Source organism: Myodes glareolus, chromosome 9 (genome assembly GCF_982192425.1).
Source record: "Myodes glareolus chromosome 9, mMyoGla1.1, whole genome shotgun sequence".
NCBI classification, from domain to species: Eukaryota; Metazoa; Chordata; class Mammalia; order Rodentia; family Cricetidae; genus Myodes; species Myodes glareolus.
Window position 1 is genome coordinate 106422053 of NC_142034.1, and position 19824 is coordinate 106441876.

A 19824-nucleotide genomic window follows, 5' to 3' on the forward strand; every position below is an offset into this window, starting at 1 on the left:
TTTATTGTCGTTGTTCTTTTGTTGTTTTGTTTTCAAGACAGGATTTCTCTGTGTAGCCTTCTTCCTCCTTAGTGCTGGGGTTAAAGGCGTGCGCCTCCATAGTCCGGCTTGAATCTGAAACCTTTTCATCTAAACAAGACCTGAATAAGCACATGGCCACCTAACAGTTGACATGCCAATGTGGTTGGGGAGATTTCTGAAGTCCTACCTACCCCTGGATCAAGAGCGATCAGTGACTGCCTCTGCCTTCTAAGTGCTGGGATTAAAGGCATGCACCACCACCACCTGTCAGAAGTTATTGATTTTAAGGGGAGGAACTGGAGAGGAAGGGAAGGTGAAAATGATGTAAATTTGGTATTCATATATAAAATTCTCAAAATTTTAATTACAAAGAAATTAGTTTTTCTTTTTAATTTTTATTTTAAAATAAAAATTTATTTTAAAATAAAATTAGTTTTTCTTTTTAATTTTTATTTTAAAATAAAAGTTTATTTTAAAATAAAATTGGTTTTTCTTTTTAATTTTTATTTTAAAATAAAACTTGGTGCTTTGCTGGCATGTCAGATCTTGGAGTTACAATTTTGAGCTGCCATGTTGGTGCTGGGAATTGAACCAGGTCTTCTGGAGGAGCAGTCAGTGCTCTTAACTGCTGAGCCATCTCTCCAGCCCCCTAGGTTTCTTTTTAAAGAAAAAAAAAAACATTTCTGTCAAAAAGTAACTGTATAGCACACTGTTTCCAATTGAACTTCATTTTCCATTTCTGTAAACTAATCTTTATAATAGTAGCATAAGTAGTACCTGCCACTCAAACATGATGACCAGAGTTCTATGATAGAAAGAGAGAACAGACTCCTAAAAGTTGTTGTCTAACCTCCACATAAGCATGACCACACTCAGACACACATCGAATACAAGTGTGTACTTAATTAAGTAAGTAATTTTTCTCACTGGGTCACCCAGGCTATCCTGTAACTTTCTTGTGTAGACCAGGCTAGCCTGGGTCTCACAGAGTTCTGCCTCTAGAGTGTTGGAATTAAAGGTGTGCGCACTACACCTGGCAATGAATGGGGCCTACTTAAAGGGCTAGGCTGTAGGTCAGTGGTAAAGCACATTGATACTATATATGAGGGCTTAGGTTCAAATCTGATGTAGATATTTCCTTAATGGTAGACACATAGATTGCACTTTCATTTTTGCTTTTATTATGAAGCAGAACTCTTTGCTGTTCTTCTAGGCACATATGTAGATTATTAAATGTTTATATTAGTTGGTGTGGTTTCTGAATGCTGTGTTTTATCAAACATCTGTCCTGTGATTTCTCTTTGCTCCACAGGGATGCCATTGAAAAGTTATTTCCCGATGCCATTAGAATGCGAATTGAAGACATTCAGCAGAATAATGACATAGTTCAAAGTCTTGCAGCCTTTCAAAAGTACGGGAGTGATCAGAGTCCTGTAACTGTCAGCACAGGGCGAGTGAATCAGCAGAGAGGAGGGGGATTCTTCTCTGGAGTACTCACTACTTTGACTGGTGTGGCAGTAAGTTTGTCTGTTTAATCTGAGCCCTGTGCCACCCACAGTTACCTCAGAAGTCAGTTCTTTTAGTATCTCTGAAACAGTTGATGGTGTGACTCATAAAATTGTATTTTATGTTAGTAATGTTACACCCAGATCATGGAGTCCCCCAAACCAACTAGGAGACTGAGTCCTGTATGTAAAAGCAAAGAGCCTTTATTCTATACAAGTTTGCAAACTCGGACTCTCCGTGTGTCCAATGTATTGGAGTGATCAGAAAGCCCGAGCTCAGGTGGGGTAGGGTTTTTATGGTAGTGAAGGTAGGGATGAGGGACATTTGTCTAGGGGTGTTCTTGTGAAAAGTGATGGGTGAGTCCTGGCAGGTGATCCTATCTACAATGGTTAGAATGTTAGGAATTTTCTTTGGATGGTCTGTTCCTGGGTGGTGTCAGCTTATGGCCTTTCCTGGAACCTGGTGCTGCCTGCTATGGCAGCCCGTGTGGCCTTGGCTCCATGTATGGCCAGGCTGTCCTGGTCCCCACATGCCCTGGGCCCTATTGTGTGTGGCCAGGCTGTCCTGGGCCCCACAAGTAGCAGAGACTAGACAGTGGTTGTCTTGGTAAGTGTTAACTCTGTCCTATTGAATCCTCCTGACCTTTGCAGTGGTGACATCATGATGAACATCATTTTAGAACTGAGGAAAGGGTGGAACCAGAGAGATGACTCACTGGTTAAGAGCACTGGTTGCTCTTCCAGAGAACCTGGGTTCAATTTCCAGCACCCACATGTCAGGGGATGCATTTAAATAAATTAAATAAATAAATTAAAATGCATATAAAATAATACATTTAATTTATGAAATTTAATTAATTAATTAATTAAAATAAATTAAATTATTAATAATAAATAAATTTAAGAAAAGAATTGAGGAGAGGAGCAGAAGACTGAGAAATCAAATCTGTGCTAATGCTAAACTCTTAAGAGCACGTACATCACTGCCAATGCAAAAACAATCTTAAAAGTTTTCCCTGTAGAAAAGGCATATGAGTTGGTGGGGTCAGGACCACAACTGTTCCTCGGCTGTCTGCTGTCTACCCTTTCCAGATCTCTACCCATCAATGAGCAAAACTGCCTCTTGATGTAGGAGGGTCTTCTGTCTATGTATTACTTCATTGGTCAAATAAAGAAACTGCCTTGACCTTTTGGTAGGATAGCAGCTTAGGCGGAGTAGACCGAACAGAATGCTGGGAGAAAGAAAGCAGAGTCAGGCAGACGCCATGGCTCTCCTCTTCGAGATGGACGTAGGTTAGACTCGTCCTAGTAAGCCACAGTCACATGGTGATACACAGATTATTAAAAATGGGTTAATTAAGATGTGAGAGTTAGCCAAGAAGAGGCTAGATATAATGGGCCAGGCAATGTTTAAATGAATACAGTTTCCATGTAATTATTTTGGGTAAAGCTAGCCAGGTGGTGGGAAGCAGCCCACCGCTCCTTTTACATCGGCCTCTAAAGACATTGTGTCCTCACTTCACTGTGGCAGAGGCTCCTTCCTTTTTTGTATAGAGTAAGCATTGTTTCTCAGACTCACATCCTCAGGAACTGGCTTTCCCACTTGTGACGTCCTGTTTCCTTTCAGGTCGTCCTGCTTGTGTATCACTGGCGCAGCAGAGAGTCTGAGCAGGGCCTCTTGGTGCACAAGGCTGTGGCCAAATGGACAGCAGAAGAAGTTGTCCTCTGGTTAGAACAGCTGGGCCCTTGGGCCTCTCTTTACAGAGAAAGATTCTTATCTGAAAGAGTAAATGGAAGGTAAGGGGGAAAATCTGTCACTCCAGACCAGGTATGGTGCCTGCCTACAATCCCAGAGGCAGGTAGAATCTCTGGGAGTTTGAGACCAACCTGGTGTACCTAGTAAGTTCTTAGCCAGCCAGGGCTACTTAAAGAAACCTTGTCTAAAACAAAGCAAACAAACCAACCAAATACCTCTGGCACAACAGACATGCTCGTAGATGACTTTATTGATATACATTCTATCTGCCACAAATCCTTGTAGAAGTGTATAAACAAGATTTTGATTTTTTTCCTTTTTGTTTTTTTACTCTGGCTTTTTTGCTCTTTTGGGCACCACCCAGCTCCCAAATAAATCACATAGAGTCGTATTCTTTCTTATGAGTACCCAACCTTAGCTTGTCTTATTCTAGCCCTCTTATCTTAACTTAAATTATTCTGTCTGCCTTTTGTCTCTGGGCTTTTATCTTTCTCTTTACCTTTCTTTACTTCTTACTCCGTGGCTGAAATTGTAGCTAAAGTGACTGGCCCCTGGAGTCCTCTCTTCTCCTTTTACTCCTAGGTCTCTCTTATGTATTCAGTCTGCCTGCCAGCCCCGCCTATCCTTTCATCCTGCCTTGCTTTTGGCCGTCCAGCTCTTTATTAGACCAGTCAGGTGTTTTAGACAGGTAAGTAGTGCAACTTCACAGAGCTAAACAAATGCAACATAAAAGAATGCAACACACCATTAAACAAATGTTTCTCAGCATTAAAAAAAAAAGTCACACATCTTAATATTCCACAGCAAACATGACTTTCTGATGTCTTCACAGAGATGTACAACTGGTCTACCTTTAGAACAGTTTTCTGACTCCCAAAAGAAGATTCTTACCTTTACTGGTCCATCCTCACTCCCTTCTTCCTGACAAATACCAGTTATCTTATCCAGAAACGTATTTGCCTATAGTTCTTGCATATTAATGTAGTCATGAAATATGTAATTTTTTTGTGTGTAACTTTTTCACTTGGCATAATTTCACACATGAAAAAAAGGCATCCACCGTACCTTTATCCTGTGTCTGTAAAACATCCTTGCATGGATGGTTAGACCAGATTGTCAGTTCTTCACTTAATGGGCATCTGAGTTGATTCCATGTGGCTGTTCTGAAGAGTGCTGCTAAGATCACTCATGCACAAGGCTTTGTATAGATTTGTATTCTGGGAACTCTTTTGGAGAAGAGTGTCCATATCATGGGGTCAGTCTGTGTTTACTTTTCAAAGACATTAATGAACTGCTTTCCACAGGGGCTGAACCATTTTATGTCAGAGATATTTTAATTTCTGTATTGCTCCTTATCATGGAGTAGCATTATTTTAAAAACATGATGTAGGACATTATGACATCAAAAGTACATTTCTTTATGTTGCTACTCTTCACAGAATATTGCTATTAATATAGACATAACTTAGCATGGTGGCACACAGTTACTATCCTACTTTCATGAAAGATGAGGGTAGGATGGTCATAGTTCAAGGTCAACCTGAACCATGCCCTGTCTCAAAAAAATATTATTAGATATCTTTCTAAATCTGAATGTTTTCTTGTCAGGACATCCTACTGGGGATCACATAGGGCTTTGAACATGCCAGCTCCTCTCTGTACCATTGAAACCCTCCTCAGCCCTACCTAGCTTTTTTATGTTTGTGCAGTTATATGAGTGTGTTGTTGGGGTTTTGATTTGCTTTTGTTTATCTAAGACAGATTTCACAGTGTTTCCCTGATTGACCTTGAGTGTTCACTTCTCCTGCCTTAGTCTCCTGTGTAAGGAACCCAGCTTTTTAACTCTATCCCCACTATACAAGGACATTTTAGTACTGAGTCATTGTAGAAATAGATTATTGGGGTTTTGTTTTGTTTTTACATTTTGTCTTGTTTTCTCATTTTATTTGCTTTCTTAGATAGTGGTTTTTACATTTGTTATTTATTTTTATGTGTATGTGATTTTTTTGTGTCTTTTGTCTACTCACCATGGTTATATCTGTCACCTTCAGAGGCCTGGAGATGGCATTCAGATCCCCTTGACTGGAGTTACATATAGTCATTAGCCACCATATCAGTGCTGGGAGTGAACCCAGGTCCTCTGGAAGAGCTGAGCCGTCTCTCTAGCCACTAGATAATTGTTTATTGATGAGGAAAGTAAATAAGGAATTTATAACTTTTGTTAATTTGAATCAGTATCCCAATACAATCAGTGTTTTTTGGTTGGGGTTGTTTTGTTTTTGGTTTTGTTTTGTTTTGTTTTTGATTTTGAGATCTTGATGTTGCCCAAGTTGGCCTCAGTCTTAGCCATTCTTCTGTTTCAGCCTTCCAAGTCGCCAGTATTAGAGATGTGTAGTAGTAAACCCAGCTTAAAAAACCACTCTTAATAGCACCTTGTTCCATTGGATTTTCTTCTAGTTTTCTCCTACACACACCCCTTTAAAAACAAAGTAATATATCCTAACAGGACTCTGTAACGGGTAGAACCAGCACCCTGTTGTGCCGAAGGCAAGTCACTTTATTTCTGAAGCCAGTTTCTGATCTGCACAGTGACGCCACTCTGCAGAGTTAAACAGATAGTGACGAGAGTTTGTGAGGGTACCTCCTGCTGGTGACTGGCTGGTAGCAAACAAACCACTCTTGGCAGTCATTGGCACTGCTGCCTGCATTTAACATTCTGCCTTTCCACGCAAGCCTACATATTTGCACAGTAAGATAGAACTCAGCGTGTAAGGTCTGCATCCCCTATATAATCTCAAGTCATTTCTACGCCTTACCCCTCCAGGTTGCTTTTAACTTTGACAGAGGAAGAATTTTCCAGAGCACCATACACCATAGAAAACAGTAGCCACAGAAGAGTCATTCTCCTGGAGCTGGAGCGTGTAAGAACCCTGGGTGTGAAGCCACCCCAGAATCTCTGGGAGTACAAGGTAAGCGCTTGTTTTAACTGAGGAAAATAATAATAATAATAATAATAATAATAATAATAATAATAATAAAGGGTAGAAAACAACTAGCAATCATCTTCCTCCTTACTCTGCAAATTAAGAAGAAAAGCATTTCAGACACTGAAGTCATGAGGACCGTGGTGAGAAAAGCATTTCAGACACTGAAGTCATGTGTCGTGACTGTGGTGCTCTGGGTCACGTTACCGCAGGGGGTGCTACACAGCCGTCTCAGGCCTCTGCCCCTAATCTCTGGGTGCTGTTCACAGGATGCATTGTTTGAGGCAAGATGCAAGAAGCATGCATAGTCTTCTACGGCATGCACTCTGTTTCTCCTTCCCTGGACTTCCTGCTGGTGACAGCCCAGCTCTTCTGTCTGCACTGTCATTAGCAGTGCCGCTTCAGGCACTCATGCACAGATGACTGTTTACGACATATAGAGGAGTGGGGTTACTAAGTCACAAATAATACACAGCTTCGTCTTACTGTATTTGATAACTTGATTTTCATTGTGACTATATCAGTTGATAGAGTCCTTCACAGACAGAATGTAATGTATATAGTACTAAAGAGCAAATATATGGGATATTCATACATGCATATTGAAAGAGGCATTGTGAAGAAAGATAAAACCAATAACTCTTAAACATGTAGTGTAAAATACTTGTTTGTAGTTCAGAGGGTGCAAATGAACCAATCAAGTGACTTTTATCGATTCTTTTGTTGTCGTTGTTGTTGTTGTTGGTTTATTTTGTTTGTTTTTGCTTTTCCAGACAGAGTTTCTCTGTGTCACTTTGGAGCCTGTCCTGGAACTAGCTCTTGTAGACCAGGCTTGCCTCAAACTCACAGAGGTCTGTCTGCCTCTGCCTCCCGAGTGCTGGGATTAAATGTGTGCACCACCACTGCCCAGCCTATTTGTGTGTGTGTGTGTGTGTGTGTGTGTGTGTGTGTGTGTGCGTGTGTGTGTAATTGTTTTATAATTTATTATTTTATATGCATTGGTGGTGTACCTAAAGGTATGTCCATGTGAAGGAACCAGATCCTCTAGAATGGAGTTATAGACAGTTATGAGCTGCTGTGTGGGTGCTGAGAATTGAACCCACATCCTCTGGAAGATCATCCAGTGCTCTTAACCTCTAAGCCATCTCTCCAGCCCCAACTTTTATCCATTCTTGATATAACGTGAAAAATCCCACTCCTGTTCATAGCTCCTGAATTGAGCCTTTCTAGTGAACAGTTTAATGACATCCCCATGTAAACTGCCCTGGCTTTTGTTTCTTAGACACAGTCTGTCTTTGTAGTCCAAATTGACCCAGAACTCACTGTTCCGGTGCCTTAGACTCCTGAGTGCTAGGATTACAGACATGTTTCACCAAGTCTGATTGGGGAAAAAAAATTGAATGTAATTGATCATAACAGTACATTAAAAACAACCTAAAGGAGCCAGGTGGTGGAGTACGCCTTTAATCCCAGCACTTGCGAGGTGGGCAGGTGGGTCTCTGAATTGAGACCAACCTGGTCTGCAGAGGATTTCCAGCACAGCCAGGGCTACACAGAAAAAAAAAACAAAAAACAATCTAAGGGTTGCTGTGGAACAATGATCTTGTATTGTTTTAATAAAACGCTGATTGGCTAGTAGCCAGGTAGGAAGTATAGGTGGGGCAACCAGAACAGGAGAATTCTGGCAAGAGGAAAGGCTGAGTCTGCAGTCGTCACCCTTACAGAGGAAGCAAGATGAGAATGCCCCACTGATAAAAGGTACCAAGGCACATGGCTGACATAGACAAGAATTATGTGATAATTTAAGATGTAAGAATTAGTCAATAAGAAGCCTGAGCTAATAGACCAACCAGTTTATGATTAATGTAAACCTCTCTGAGTTTGTTTGGGATGGAATGACTGAGGGACCAAGTGGAACAGAAACCTCTGTCAACAAAGGATCTGAAGAGATTGCTCAGTGGGTAGCATGTTCTCTGTGCAAACATGAGCTGAGTTCAGATCCCAACACCCATGGAGAAACAAGGCATGGTGGCTCAGAAACAGGTGGATCCCAAAATCTTATTGGCCAGCCAGTGTAGTCAAATTGGTAGAATCTAGGTTCACTGAGAAACTGTGTCACAAAAAATAAGAAAGTGATAGAGGTCACCATTGTCGACCTGTGACCTCTGCACAAGGGGAGAACACCTCCACAGACACACAGAATGAAACTTGTGCCCACCATTAGCAACAGTTAAATAATAGACACAGACATACAAATATTCACTGAAAAAGAAAGTGACTGTGTGAATAAGGAAGTCACTGGGGTAGATTAGTGATAGAATCTTAACATTCCTACATGGGGATGGAGGTGTTTAATACTCAGCACATGGATAGATGGTTGGTTGAGTGATTGCTCTATCAACAGCTAGACAAACAAATAGAAACATTTATTTGAGGCAAAATCTCACTGTTGTCTAGACATGCCTGCCTCAGGCTCCCAATTGCTAGAATTACATGCTTTAATCACCGTGCTTGACCCTTGTTTGTTTGCTTGAGGCAGGATCTCACCGTGTAACCCTGGCTGTTCTAGAACTCACTGTGTAGACCAGACTGGGCTTGAACTCATGGAGATCTGCCTGCCTCTACCTTCCAGCTGCTGGGATTTAAAGGCATGTGCCAATATGCCCAGCATCATATTTGACTTCTAAAATTAGCTTTTTTCAAAATTTATCCTAAGTTTTTTTTATAATTTATCCTAAATTTTGAAGAATGGGTATAGTGTTCCTCAGTTGGAAGTTTGTGCTGTTTGCTGTTTTGGGTTTTGTTTTTTGTTTGTGATGATCACAGACAGGGTGCAGTCTACATCAATGAAGCTGATGCTGGGTCTTGAACAATCTACCTACCTCCTCTCTATAAGTGTCAAAATGATAGGTGTTTAACGCCCTGCCAGACTTGTGGTGTGTCTTATAATACTGTTTGTTTTTTTATTATGCTTATTTCTTTCTGGTGCGTGTGCATGCATGCAGCTGCTATGGCACACATGTGGAAGTCAGGACAGTGTACAAATACTGGAAGGAAATCTCTCCTACCATCTGAGTCCAAGGGATCAAACTCATGTTTTCAGGTTTGGTGGCAAGTGCCTTTGTGCACTAATGTGCACTAAGATATCTTGCCAGCATAATCTTTTTTTTTCTTTTTCTTTTTTCTTTTTTTTTTTAAGTGTGTTTGAATGTATGGCCTGCTTATATGTCTGGGTACTATATGTGTGCCAAATGCCCTCAGAGGGCAAAAGAAGGCATTGAATCTCTTGAAGCTGGGCTTAAAGACATGCACTATCACACTTAGCTAACCTCCTGGATTTTGGAATACTCTTGCTATGTGGCTTACTCTTGAATTTGTTCTGATACCAAGGCTGACTTCAGATTCTCAGGCTTCCTGCTGAGACTAGAGCTATGTGCAATCATGCCCAGCAAGACTGGAGCTTTTTACAGTATACCCCAACAAATTAACTCTACAGCACACAAAAGATTAGTGGTAAAACTCATGGGACATTGAAGGAGTACAGATGAAGAGCTGGCCACTATGGATGTAGTATGGTTCTCTGTCTTGTCCTCTGCAGGCTGTGAACCCAGGCAGGTCTCTGTTCTTGCTGTATGCCCTCAAGAGCTCCCCAAGGCTTGGCTTGCTGTACCTGTACCTGTTTGACTACACAGACTCCTTCTTACCCTTCATCCATACCATCTGCCCCTTGCAAGAAGACAACTCTGGGGAAGACATCCTCACCAAGTTTCTGGTAGGTCTAATTGTTTCCTGGAAAAGATAATTCTACCCTACCTCCATGTCATACAGAACTGGAGAGAGTACACCAGCCTTTTGGTAGCTTGTGAGTAGTGCATGGCCCTTTTAGTCTTGAATTTTTTTTTTTTTTTTTGTAAAAAGTATTGCTTTTGTTGCTAAAGAAGTCATTGTAGGTGCAGAGCATTCTAAGAGATTAGATGTATGGACTTTCAAATTTGGCAGAACCCCTGAAGGGTAGTAGTTAGCCTACTACAAAGTAGGGTTTGGATCTTCCCTGACGACCACACCCAGGGTATTATGACTACTGGCATTGGCCAATTGTTTTTTCCATATTAGGTTCATTCCCCAATTCCCATAGGACTCTTTTTACTAGGATGGCTTCTCTGATTTTGCTCGGTCATTTGAGAGTAATGTCCTTTGCTTTACTACTGTTGGATTAATTAATTCTTATAGTCTGTCTTTTTCAAAAATTGTCATGGGTATAGGAATCATAGTTTGTAACCCACACCCATAAATGCTAAAGCATAATTTTTTTGATCTATTTATTTATATATTTAATCTATTTATTTATACAGTAATTTCTATATTCTGCCTGCATGTATGCCTACAGGCCAGAAAAGGGCACCAGACCTCATTACAGATGGTTGTGAGCCACCATGTAGTTGCTGGGAACTGAAATCAGGATCTTTGGAAGGGCAGGCAGTGCTCTTAACCACTGAGCCATCTCTCCAGCCCCGCTAAAGCAGAATTCCCATGTCTCTACAAGCTCCTTTAAACACAGCAGTCAGGTACCTGCCTACTGATCTTGGTCTTGAATAGAGTTGAAATTGTGCTTTACAGGATATTCCTCTAATTACCCAGTTTCCATCCTTTTTTTTGGTGGGAGGGTCCTCTTTGAGACAGAATTTCTCTGTAGCTTTGGGCCTGTCCTGGAACTAGCTCTAGCTCTTATAGACCAGACTGGCCTCGAACTCACAGAGATCCTCCTACCTCTGCCTCCCAGGTGCTGCTAGAATTAAAGTCATGCACCACCACCACCCGGCTCAGTTTCTAGCTTTCACAGGGAAGCTGTGGAATGTCGAATTTCCATGAGCACCAATAGCCCCTGACTGTTTATCAAGCTAACTTTTTGTCTATTAAAACTGAATTAAAAGTGTAAGTACACACTATCAAGAAATTGTTTTCTTGGCTGGGCAGTGGTGGTTGCATGCCTTTAATCCCAACAGTCAGAAGGCAGAGGCAGGCAGAATTTGTGAGTTCAAGGCCAGCCTGGTCTACAGAGCAAGTTTCAGTCAGTACTGCCAGGGCTACACAGAAAAACCCTGTCTCGAAAAGAAAAGAAAAGAAAAGAAAAGAAAAGAAAAGAAAAGAAAAGAAAAGAAAGGAAAGGAAGGAAATAGAATTTCTTTTATTTATTTATTTATTTATTTATTTATTTGCTTTTTGCTTTTTTGTGTTTTGAGATTCCGTGAATGAGTGCTGAGATGCAAGGCCTTCGCCTTCAGTGCTTGGCTCCATACCTGGCTTTTATGAAATGTGAAAGACTCACACTCTGGCCCTTGTGCTTGGACAGCTTGTATCCTTAAGCATTGAGCCATTTTTCTAGCCCCATCCTCATCTATTCTAAAAGGAAATATTACAAGTGAGATTGATAGATTAATACTCTATTTTAAGCCATGCATATGCTTTTAATCCTAGAGCGCCGAACTGAAGCAGGAAAGAATGTGAGTTCAAGCCCAACTAGAGCTATATGACAAGATGCTGTCTGAAAAAAGCTTAGATTGTTAAAGGGATGTATGTCACTTGTGTAAGTCAGTCCTGTGATCGGGACTCGATGCGTTCTTCTTCAAGGACCTGAGGGAGCCCACATGGAGGCAATGGAGAGAATTCCTTGTCAAGTACTCCTTCCTGCCATACCAGCTGATTGCAGAGTTTGCCTGGGACTGGCTGGAGGTCCACTACTGGACATCACGCTTCCTTATCGTCAATGCCATGCTGCTGTCTGTTCTGGAGTTGTTCTCTTTCTGGAAGATCTGGTCAAGAAGTGAGCTGAAGTAAGTGCCTTCCTGTGGGAGATAGTTGGAATAGCAGGGGCAGTAAAGAAATACCAGTGATGAAGATCCCCTTTAAAGTGTTTTTCGGAATTGGAGTTGGGGTGATTCTGTACTAGAGAGAGATGACTTAGCAGTTCAGAACAAGTGCTGCTCTTATAGAGGATCGGAGTTCAGTCCCCTGCACCCACATCAGGCACCTACAATGGCCTATCACTCCAGTTCCAGGGAATCTGACATCCTCTTCCGGCCTCTGAGGGTACTGCCTTCATGTACAGAAACCCATACATATACACATAATTTAAATAAATAAATAAAAATATGTCTTTAACAAAATTCTACCCTTATTTCACAAATACTCCTTAAGCAGAAAATAAGGAAGTTACTTGTATATAGTAAAATATAGTAACAGACTACATTGTGCATAGTGGTTTGGTTTTGTTCCTGATTTTTTTTTCTTAGTTTCTTTGTTTTATTTTGTTAGAAATTGGGTCTGTCTTTGTTAGGTTTCTATTGTTATGATAAAACACCATAATGAAGCCCAGCTTGGTAGCACGCACCTTTAATTTCAGCCCTTGGGAGACAAAGGCAGATAGATCTTTGGAATCTTGATCCACATAGTGAGTTCCAGGCTTGACAGCTGCAAAGTGGGACCCTGTCTCAAAATAAAAGAATAGCTACATAAAAATAAAAACCTAAAAATTAAACAAAACAAAAGCTAGTGAGCACAAAGAGCCAGGCACAATAGTGCATAGTCCCAGCTACTCTGAACAACAGTAAGACCCCATGCTGACTAATTTTTTGTCAACTTGGTACAAGCTAGAGATGATGGAACTTCAATTGACAAAAGGCCTTTTTTTTTTTTTTTAAAGATTGCCCTGTAGGGGGCTGAAGAGGTGGCTCAACTGTTAAGAGCACTGACTGCTCTTCCTGAGGGCCTGGGTTCAATTCCCAGCACCCACATGGCAGCTAGCAAAGTCTGTAACTCTAAGTTCTGACACCCATACACAGACGTGCATACAGGCAAAACAACATATACTATTCCTCAGCCTGGTTATCTCCTGCCTCAGGGTTCTAAGTTGCTGGGACTAGAAGCATGCACTATTGTGCCTGGCTCTTTGTGGTCATTGGTTTTGTTTTGAGACAGGGTCCTGCTTTGTGACTCTGTCTAGCCTGGAACTCACTGTGTAGACCAAGGTCCTAAAGATCTGTCTGCCTCTGTCTCCCAAGGGCTGGGATTAAAGGTATGTGCTACCACTCGCTTGTGTGTGTGTGTGTGTGTAGCATCTTTCATGGCTGGTTTCAGACTTACCAAACCAGGCCTAACTCTTAGTGCTAATTGTTTAAGTATTTCCACTTGTGTATGTGTCTTACGTAGCCTTCATGACTGGTCTCAAACTTAACAAATCTGCCTCTACTTGCCAAGTGCTGGGATTACAAGCATATCCTCACATACCTGACTTCCATATCTCATTCCTATTTGATAATAAACCAGATAATGTCTGGGGAGATGTTTGAAGAATTTTAATAATTGAAGAATAAGTGAAGGAAAAGCAGATTAGTCATAGAAAAGAGCAGTATGGTAAAGGCCAAGAGAGGCGTCCTAGGGAATTTTGTAGTGTTCTAGTTCTGCTTTGCCAGCACTTGGGACAATAATAACTTCCTTGGATTAATGTAGGAAGAGAGCAGGGTCTTTGAGTAGATCTCGGTGGCAAGTAGCAAGAATCTGCCTAATTGAACTTAATACAAAAGAAATGCCCACCCAGAGTAGAAAGCATGTTTTGGACCCAGAGACCTAAATACTCTTCTTCAGGACTGCCTCCCTCAGGGCCTGCTTGACCATAGGCTGCCCTTCCCTGGGCTACTCAGCTCTTCTTGCTCCTCATGGCCTATAGCTGCCCCCAAAACTTGCCTAGCAAGGCCAAGAAAAAAACAAGCACTTCTTTTCCTATAACACTTGAAATAAGCCTTTACTCTGATTGGTCCAACTTGAGTCATGTGCCTACCCCAACATGTCACACTGCAGGAGTGTGCTAGGTTTTCATGGCCAAGCTCAAGATGAAGCATGTGTTCAAATCAAACCACATGGGGAAAATACAGGAGGGAGGGGCTGGAAGTATAGCTTAGTTGTAGGCCACACACTCACGTTCCTCCAGATAGACAAAGCAGGCACTGCCAAAGCAATTCCAGTTGTTTCAGGAAGACTGTTCCAGGCAGACAGGCCACCACAAAGTTTCATATTGGTATCCCATCTGTCACAGGATTCCTGACCTTGTAAATAGTTGTAAGACTCTCATGTGTCATTTATTCATTCAGAGAATATATGTATCCGTACTTGTGCTCTGTCCCTGCCTATATTTCATTCCTAGCACAGGATTTGGAGGCACATGCCTGAAGATCCCAGCCTTCAGGAGGCGAAGCCAGAAAGTTGAGAAGTTCAAGGTCATCCTCAGCCACATAGCAAGTTTGAGCCCAGCTTGAGCTATATGAAACTTTGTCTCGGGGGGCGGGGGGGAGTACCACAGAGCAGGTAGAGTTGAGGTTGTACCCGTGTGCCCAGTGAACATCCATAGGGACATGTGCTAGGAGCTGTTGACTGGTGAGGCAGGAGTGTTTCCCCAGTGTGGGGACAGATGGCGGGGCAGATCCTCCTCAATACCCCAGCATATCCAAGCCCACCCACCACTCTTCTTTTCTTTCCAGGACTGTGCCCCAGAAGATGTGGAGCCATTTTTGGAAAGTGTCTACGCAGGGGCTCTTCATGGCCATGTTCTGGCCACTCATTCCACAGTTTGTCTGCAGCTGTCTGTTTTACTGGGCTCTGTACTTCAGCCCGATTATTAACATTGACCTGGTGGTCAAGGAAGTCAGGCGGCTGGAAACCCAAGTGTTATGAACAGCAGCAAGGTCCAGCAGAGCCTGTGAGTCTCCCTGATGTCCAAGCTGTGACATTCAAAGAAGCAGGGACTTCATTTCTACCCATGGTAAAGCAAGGTGCTGCTTCTATGTGTCAAGGCTTCAACCAGGTCCCTTCTTCCTCTGTCTCCTGCACCTTGGCAGCTGACTGCTACCCAGGTCAGGTGAGATTCTGCAGCCAGTAGCCAGCCCCTCTTTTTACAGGGACTTGGGAGGCTCGGACTACTATGGCCATCAGGAATGATGGTCTTGGACACAATTTGGAGTGACATGTCAGAAGACCACCACAGGCTGGGTGAGGTAGCACACACCTTTAATCCCAGCACTTGGGGGGCAGAGGCAGGTGGATCTCTGAGTTCAAGGCTAGAGTGATCTACAGAACAATTTCCAGAACTGCCAGGGCTACAAAGAAACCCTATTTTGAAAACAACAACAACAACAAAAAGAAGAAGAAGGCCACCAATACTAGCCTTAACCTCATGGACTGACAAGCTCCCCAAACCAGGCCTGTTGGGGCCAAGTTTAGGAAAACAAGGGATAGGATTTGGTCATAGGCATAGTTACATATACAAAATACAGAGGAAAACCCAGAATTCAGCTTTTTTTTTAATTTAATTGAAATTTTACATACCAATCCCAGTTCCCACTCCCTCCCCTCCTGCTTCCATCATCTTTGCCCCAAAGCCGACCTCTAAACACTCTCAGAGAGGGTAAGGCTTCCCATGGAGAGTCAGCAAAGTCTAGCAAGCACATCATTCTAAGGCAGGTTAAGGCCTTCCCCACTATATCTAGGCTGAGAAAGGTATCCTTCCAAAGAGACTGGGTTCCAAAATGCCAGCTCAAGCAGTAAGGATAAATCCTGGCCCCACTGCCAGTGGCTCCTCAGGCTGCCACAGCCACACAACTGTCATCTACATTCAGAGGGTGTAGTTTGGTCCTATGCAGGTTCCTCCGCTTCAGGCTGGAGTCAATGAGCTCCCATTAGCTCAGGTCAGCTGTTTCTGTGGGTGTCTCAATCAGTTTCTTACTGAGTAGCTGGTAGGCTTCAGAGTAAACCTAGAGAAAGCTTCAGGCCGAGAGAATGATGGCTAGCTGTCATGTTTCCTGTTCTGGTCATTGGAAATTAATTTTCCTTTCTGTGATCATGGAGCTGAGTGGGACACCCATCAGACTGAGCCAGTCGAGTGACTGAGAGCACTGCTCAGGGTTTTGTTTTGAAAACTTAATATGCAAGATAAATACAGTATAGTCTCTTGAAGGAAACATCCGTAAGCTGCTCTCACACTGTCTAATGTATAATTTTTATTGTCCTGAAGTTTAGCAGTGGGTTCAATTATATCAAGTGCTGCCATCATGAATATGGAATGAGCTGGTGTAGAGGTCAGCCTTGGTTTTGTGCAGACAAGCTTATATCCAAAGAGAGAGAGAGACTTTGTAATTCATTAACCCTTTACAATTTCTGTTAAAGTTTGCATTTGAAAGTTTGGACAGTTACTTGAAATAAAAAAAGATTTTTATATAAATAAAACCTCTATAGAGAAATCTGATTCTGAGGAAATAGAAGAAAAATCCTACATAGCTTGATGTGTTATGACATAGTCAGGTTGAGTAGGGTGTTTAGCCGGGATGCTGCTTAGTGATATCTCCAGTGAAGGAAAAATGCCCTTTCCGAGTTTTCTCAGTCCTAGGGCCACCTGATATTTGTCTACATGAGACAGTGACTCTGTAGTTCCAGCACACTGTAGTATTTGTGCATTCCTGGACATAACCCTGGAGAGTCTTTCCTTTGCTTTTCTTTCTCATGATGAAGTAGAGGTTGGCTAACCAAGGTTATTGCACTGGTAGTGGCTGTGCTAGGTTCAGTAGTGTCCAGGTTAGACCACAAATAGGCAGCCTCCCAATACACCATTCCCACATGTGGCCTCTCATGTTGATCCCACGTGCACCAACACTGTACCTCAAAGATGAGTAATGCCCAGATCTGCTCTGGGAAAAGAGAAGTGGCCTAGAGCAACCAGATGGGCTGGTACTCTAGTTTTCATTAGGGTGAGCATGGTCATATCCAGGACTGCGGGCTTGCTCTAATCCCTGAATCTTCCTACCCTTCCAGGGAGGGTTGGGGTTGGGGACTGTGGACCCCCAGACTATGAATTTCCTGTGACTTGCCCTGCCTGCCAGGAGCGAACAATTTCTTTTCTTGTAGATGCTCCGAGCATGAGATCCTCAGGAGTTCCAGATGGCAGGGGAATGGTTTCTAGTGGGCTTGCAGCTGAGAGTTAGAGCATGGCTATTTGTCAAGGAGACCCTATATAACCTTCCCTGGAACACAATAAAGGGAGCATTATTGGCATTCTTGTTTCAAGAATGATCTCTCTCTCTCTGTGTGTGTGTGTGTGTGTGTGTGTGTGTGTGTGTGTGTATGTGTGTTTCAGTCTCGAACCCCTTGCCTGATTCATGAACTATACCATAGCATGTAGAGCAGACGTGCATTACATGGGGTCATTAAAAGGGAGGTGTTCTTGTGAAACACTCAGACCTCTACAAATCTGAGCACTGTACACATAATAAATAAGTTTTTTTTTAAAAAAAAGTTCAATTTCCAACAAGGCCCAATGACAGGCCAAAGAACTAAAGTCCCAAAGGTCTCTTCTGTGATTTACCTACAGGGGCTATCAAAGGCTCTCCCAATCAGCATCTCTATTTGCCACTGACACCTCAAGTACCATCAGTTCTGCTGGATCATGGTCCAAGTGGTAGAGCATCCTGAAACTTTTGCAGAGTCTTCTCCTGTTCCAGGACTTCCCACCCCACCACTGAACACACAAACACACAGCTAGCAGCTTTCCGAGTCACTTGGAATATGGGCAGGAATAACACTCAAATGAAGAATGTGCTGTCTTCAGAATCCAATTAGGCCTATTAAATGTGCTTCTTCCTTGTTGATGGGAGGGGCCAGTTGCAATAACTTACCTTTACCTTAGAATATCCCAGTGTGTCCTACACCACTGCACTCTGAGAATTTCACAGAGGTAGAAAATCCTTGAAGTTTGTTTGGATTTATTTCTCATCCTCTGATCCACATATGTGTTACCAATGAGTTCAAAGCTATTGCTACCTCCTGATCACTTCATCCAAGTAGCATAATGTCATCAATATAGTGCACCAGTGTGATACTGAGTGAAAGAGACGGATGATCCCTTCTAAGTTATGACATAGGGCTGGAGAGTTAATATATTCTTGAGGTAAAACTGGAAAGGTGAAATTCTGGCCTTGCCAACTGAAAACAAATTCATTTTGGTGGTCTTTATAGACAAATATACAGAATAAGGCACTTGCTAGGTCAGTATGCACCAGGAGATGTGTTAATCTGCTCAGGTAAGCACACCACATCTGGTACAGCAGCTGCAATCGGAATCACTACCAGATTGAGTTTTCAATAGCTGTCATTCTTCATGATCCATCTGTCTTCTCTACTGGCCAGATAGAGTTAAAGGGAGGTGTGGTGGAACCCACTGTGCCTGCATCTTTCAAGGCATTGATGGTGGCACTAATTTTTGCATATTTTGTTTGTTTCTTTTTCAAGATAGGGTTTCTCTGTGTAATAGCCCTGGCTTTCCTGGAACTCATTTTGTAGACCAGGCTGGCCTCAAACTCACAGAGATCCATCTGCCTCTGTCTCTGGAATGCTGGGATCAAAGGTGTTTGCCACCACACCTGACTTTTTTTTTCAGTTCTTTCATTGATGTGATTCACTTTGTGATTGATGTGATTTCTTTGATTCACTATTTTCTCTAATAGAGGCAACTCCATTGGAGGAAAAGATGGATAGACCAGGTAAGAACATACTCAAAAACAAAAAAACACACACCCATCAAAAATTAATGGCTATACAACAGCAAGATTTGAACATCCCAACACAGATGAAGCAGAAGAAAATGACCTTAAAAATATTTAGAAAATGTTTGAGGCCCTTAAAGAGGAAATGAAAAATTTCCTGAAAGAATTAGAGGAAAAGACAAACAAAAAATTGGAAGTCAACAAAATCCTTATAGAAAACCAAGAAAAAGCAATCAAACAGATGAAATGATTCAAGACTTGAAAACTGAAATAGAGACGACAAGAAAACACAAACTGAGGGAATTCTGGAAATGGAAAATATGGGTAAATGATCAGGAAACACAAATGCAAGCATAAACAACAGGATACAAGAGATGGGAGAGAGAATCTCAGGTGTTGAAGATATGATAGAGAAAACAGTCAAAGAAAACATTAAATCTAACAAAAGCTTAACACAAAGTATTCATGGAAAGGCAAAACCTAAGAAGAATAGGATAGAATAAAGAAAAGTCGTTCAACTCAAAGGGACAGAAAATATATTCAACAAAATCATAGAAGAAAACTTGCCCAACCTAAAGAAGAACATGCCTATGGAAATACAAGAAGCTTACAGAACATAAAAAAAAAAGTCTCCTTACCACATAATAACCAAAACACTAAATATACAGAACAAAGAAAAACTGTTAAGAGCAGCAAAGGAAAAAGGCCAAGTAACATACAAAGAATCAATGAGACAAAGAGTTGGTTCTTTGGGAAAATCAACAAAATGACAAACCTTTATCCAAACTAACCAAAAGCAGAGAAAGAATATCCAAATTAACAAAATCAAAAATGAGAAGGGGACATAACAACAGACACAGGAAATCCAGAGAATCAACAGATCATACTTTAAAAACCTGTACTCCACAAAATTGGAAAACTTAAAGGAAATGGAAAATTTTCTGGATAAATATCACTGATCAAAATTAAATCAAGAC

The 19824-nt window shown here is 41.8% G+C and overlaps 1 protein-coding gene across 3 annotated transcripts in view; it reads left to right on the forward strand.

The window, feature by feature from the left end:
- The window catches only part of Bfar (bifunctional apoptosis regulator), a 31563-nt gene extending 14203 nt beyond the window's left edge, over nucleotides 1–17360 (forward strand). For 2 of the 3 annotated variants that reach the window (XM_085694526.2, XM_048433240.3), the window contains 6 exons: nucleotides 1334–1538; nucleotides 3154–3323; nucleotides 6107–6251; nucleotides 9865–10038; nucleotides 11895–12097; nucleotides 14798–17360. In XM_085694526.2, the coding sequence (XP_085550652.1) occupies nucleotides 1334–1538; nucleotides 3154–3323; nucleotides 6107–6251; nucleotides 9865–10038; nucleotides 11895–12097; nucleotides 14798–14990 (1090 nt within the window). In that variant the 3' untranslated portion in view covers nucleotides 14991–17360. The remainder of the gene's footprint in view (nucleotides 1–1333; nucleotides 1539–3153; nucleotides 3324–6106; nucleotides 6252–9864; nucleotides 10039–11894; nucleotides 12098–14797) is intronic. The other variant, XM_048433243.3, reaches the window with a different exon arrangement.
- Nucleotides 17361–19824: the final 2464 nt, after the last annotated feature.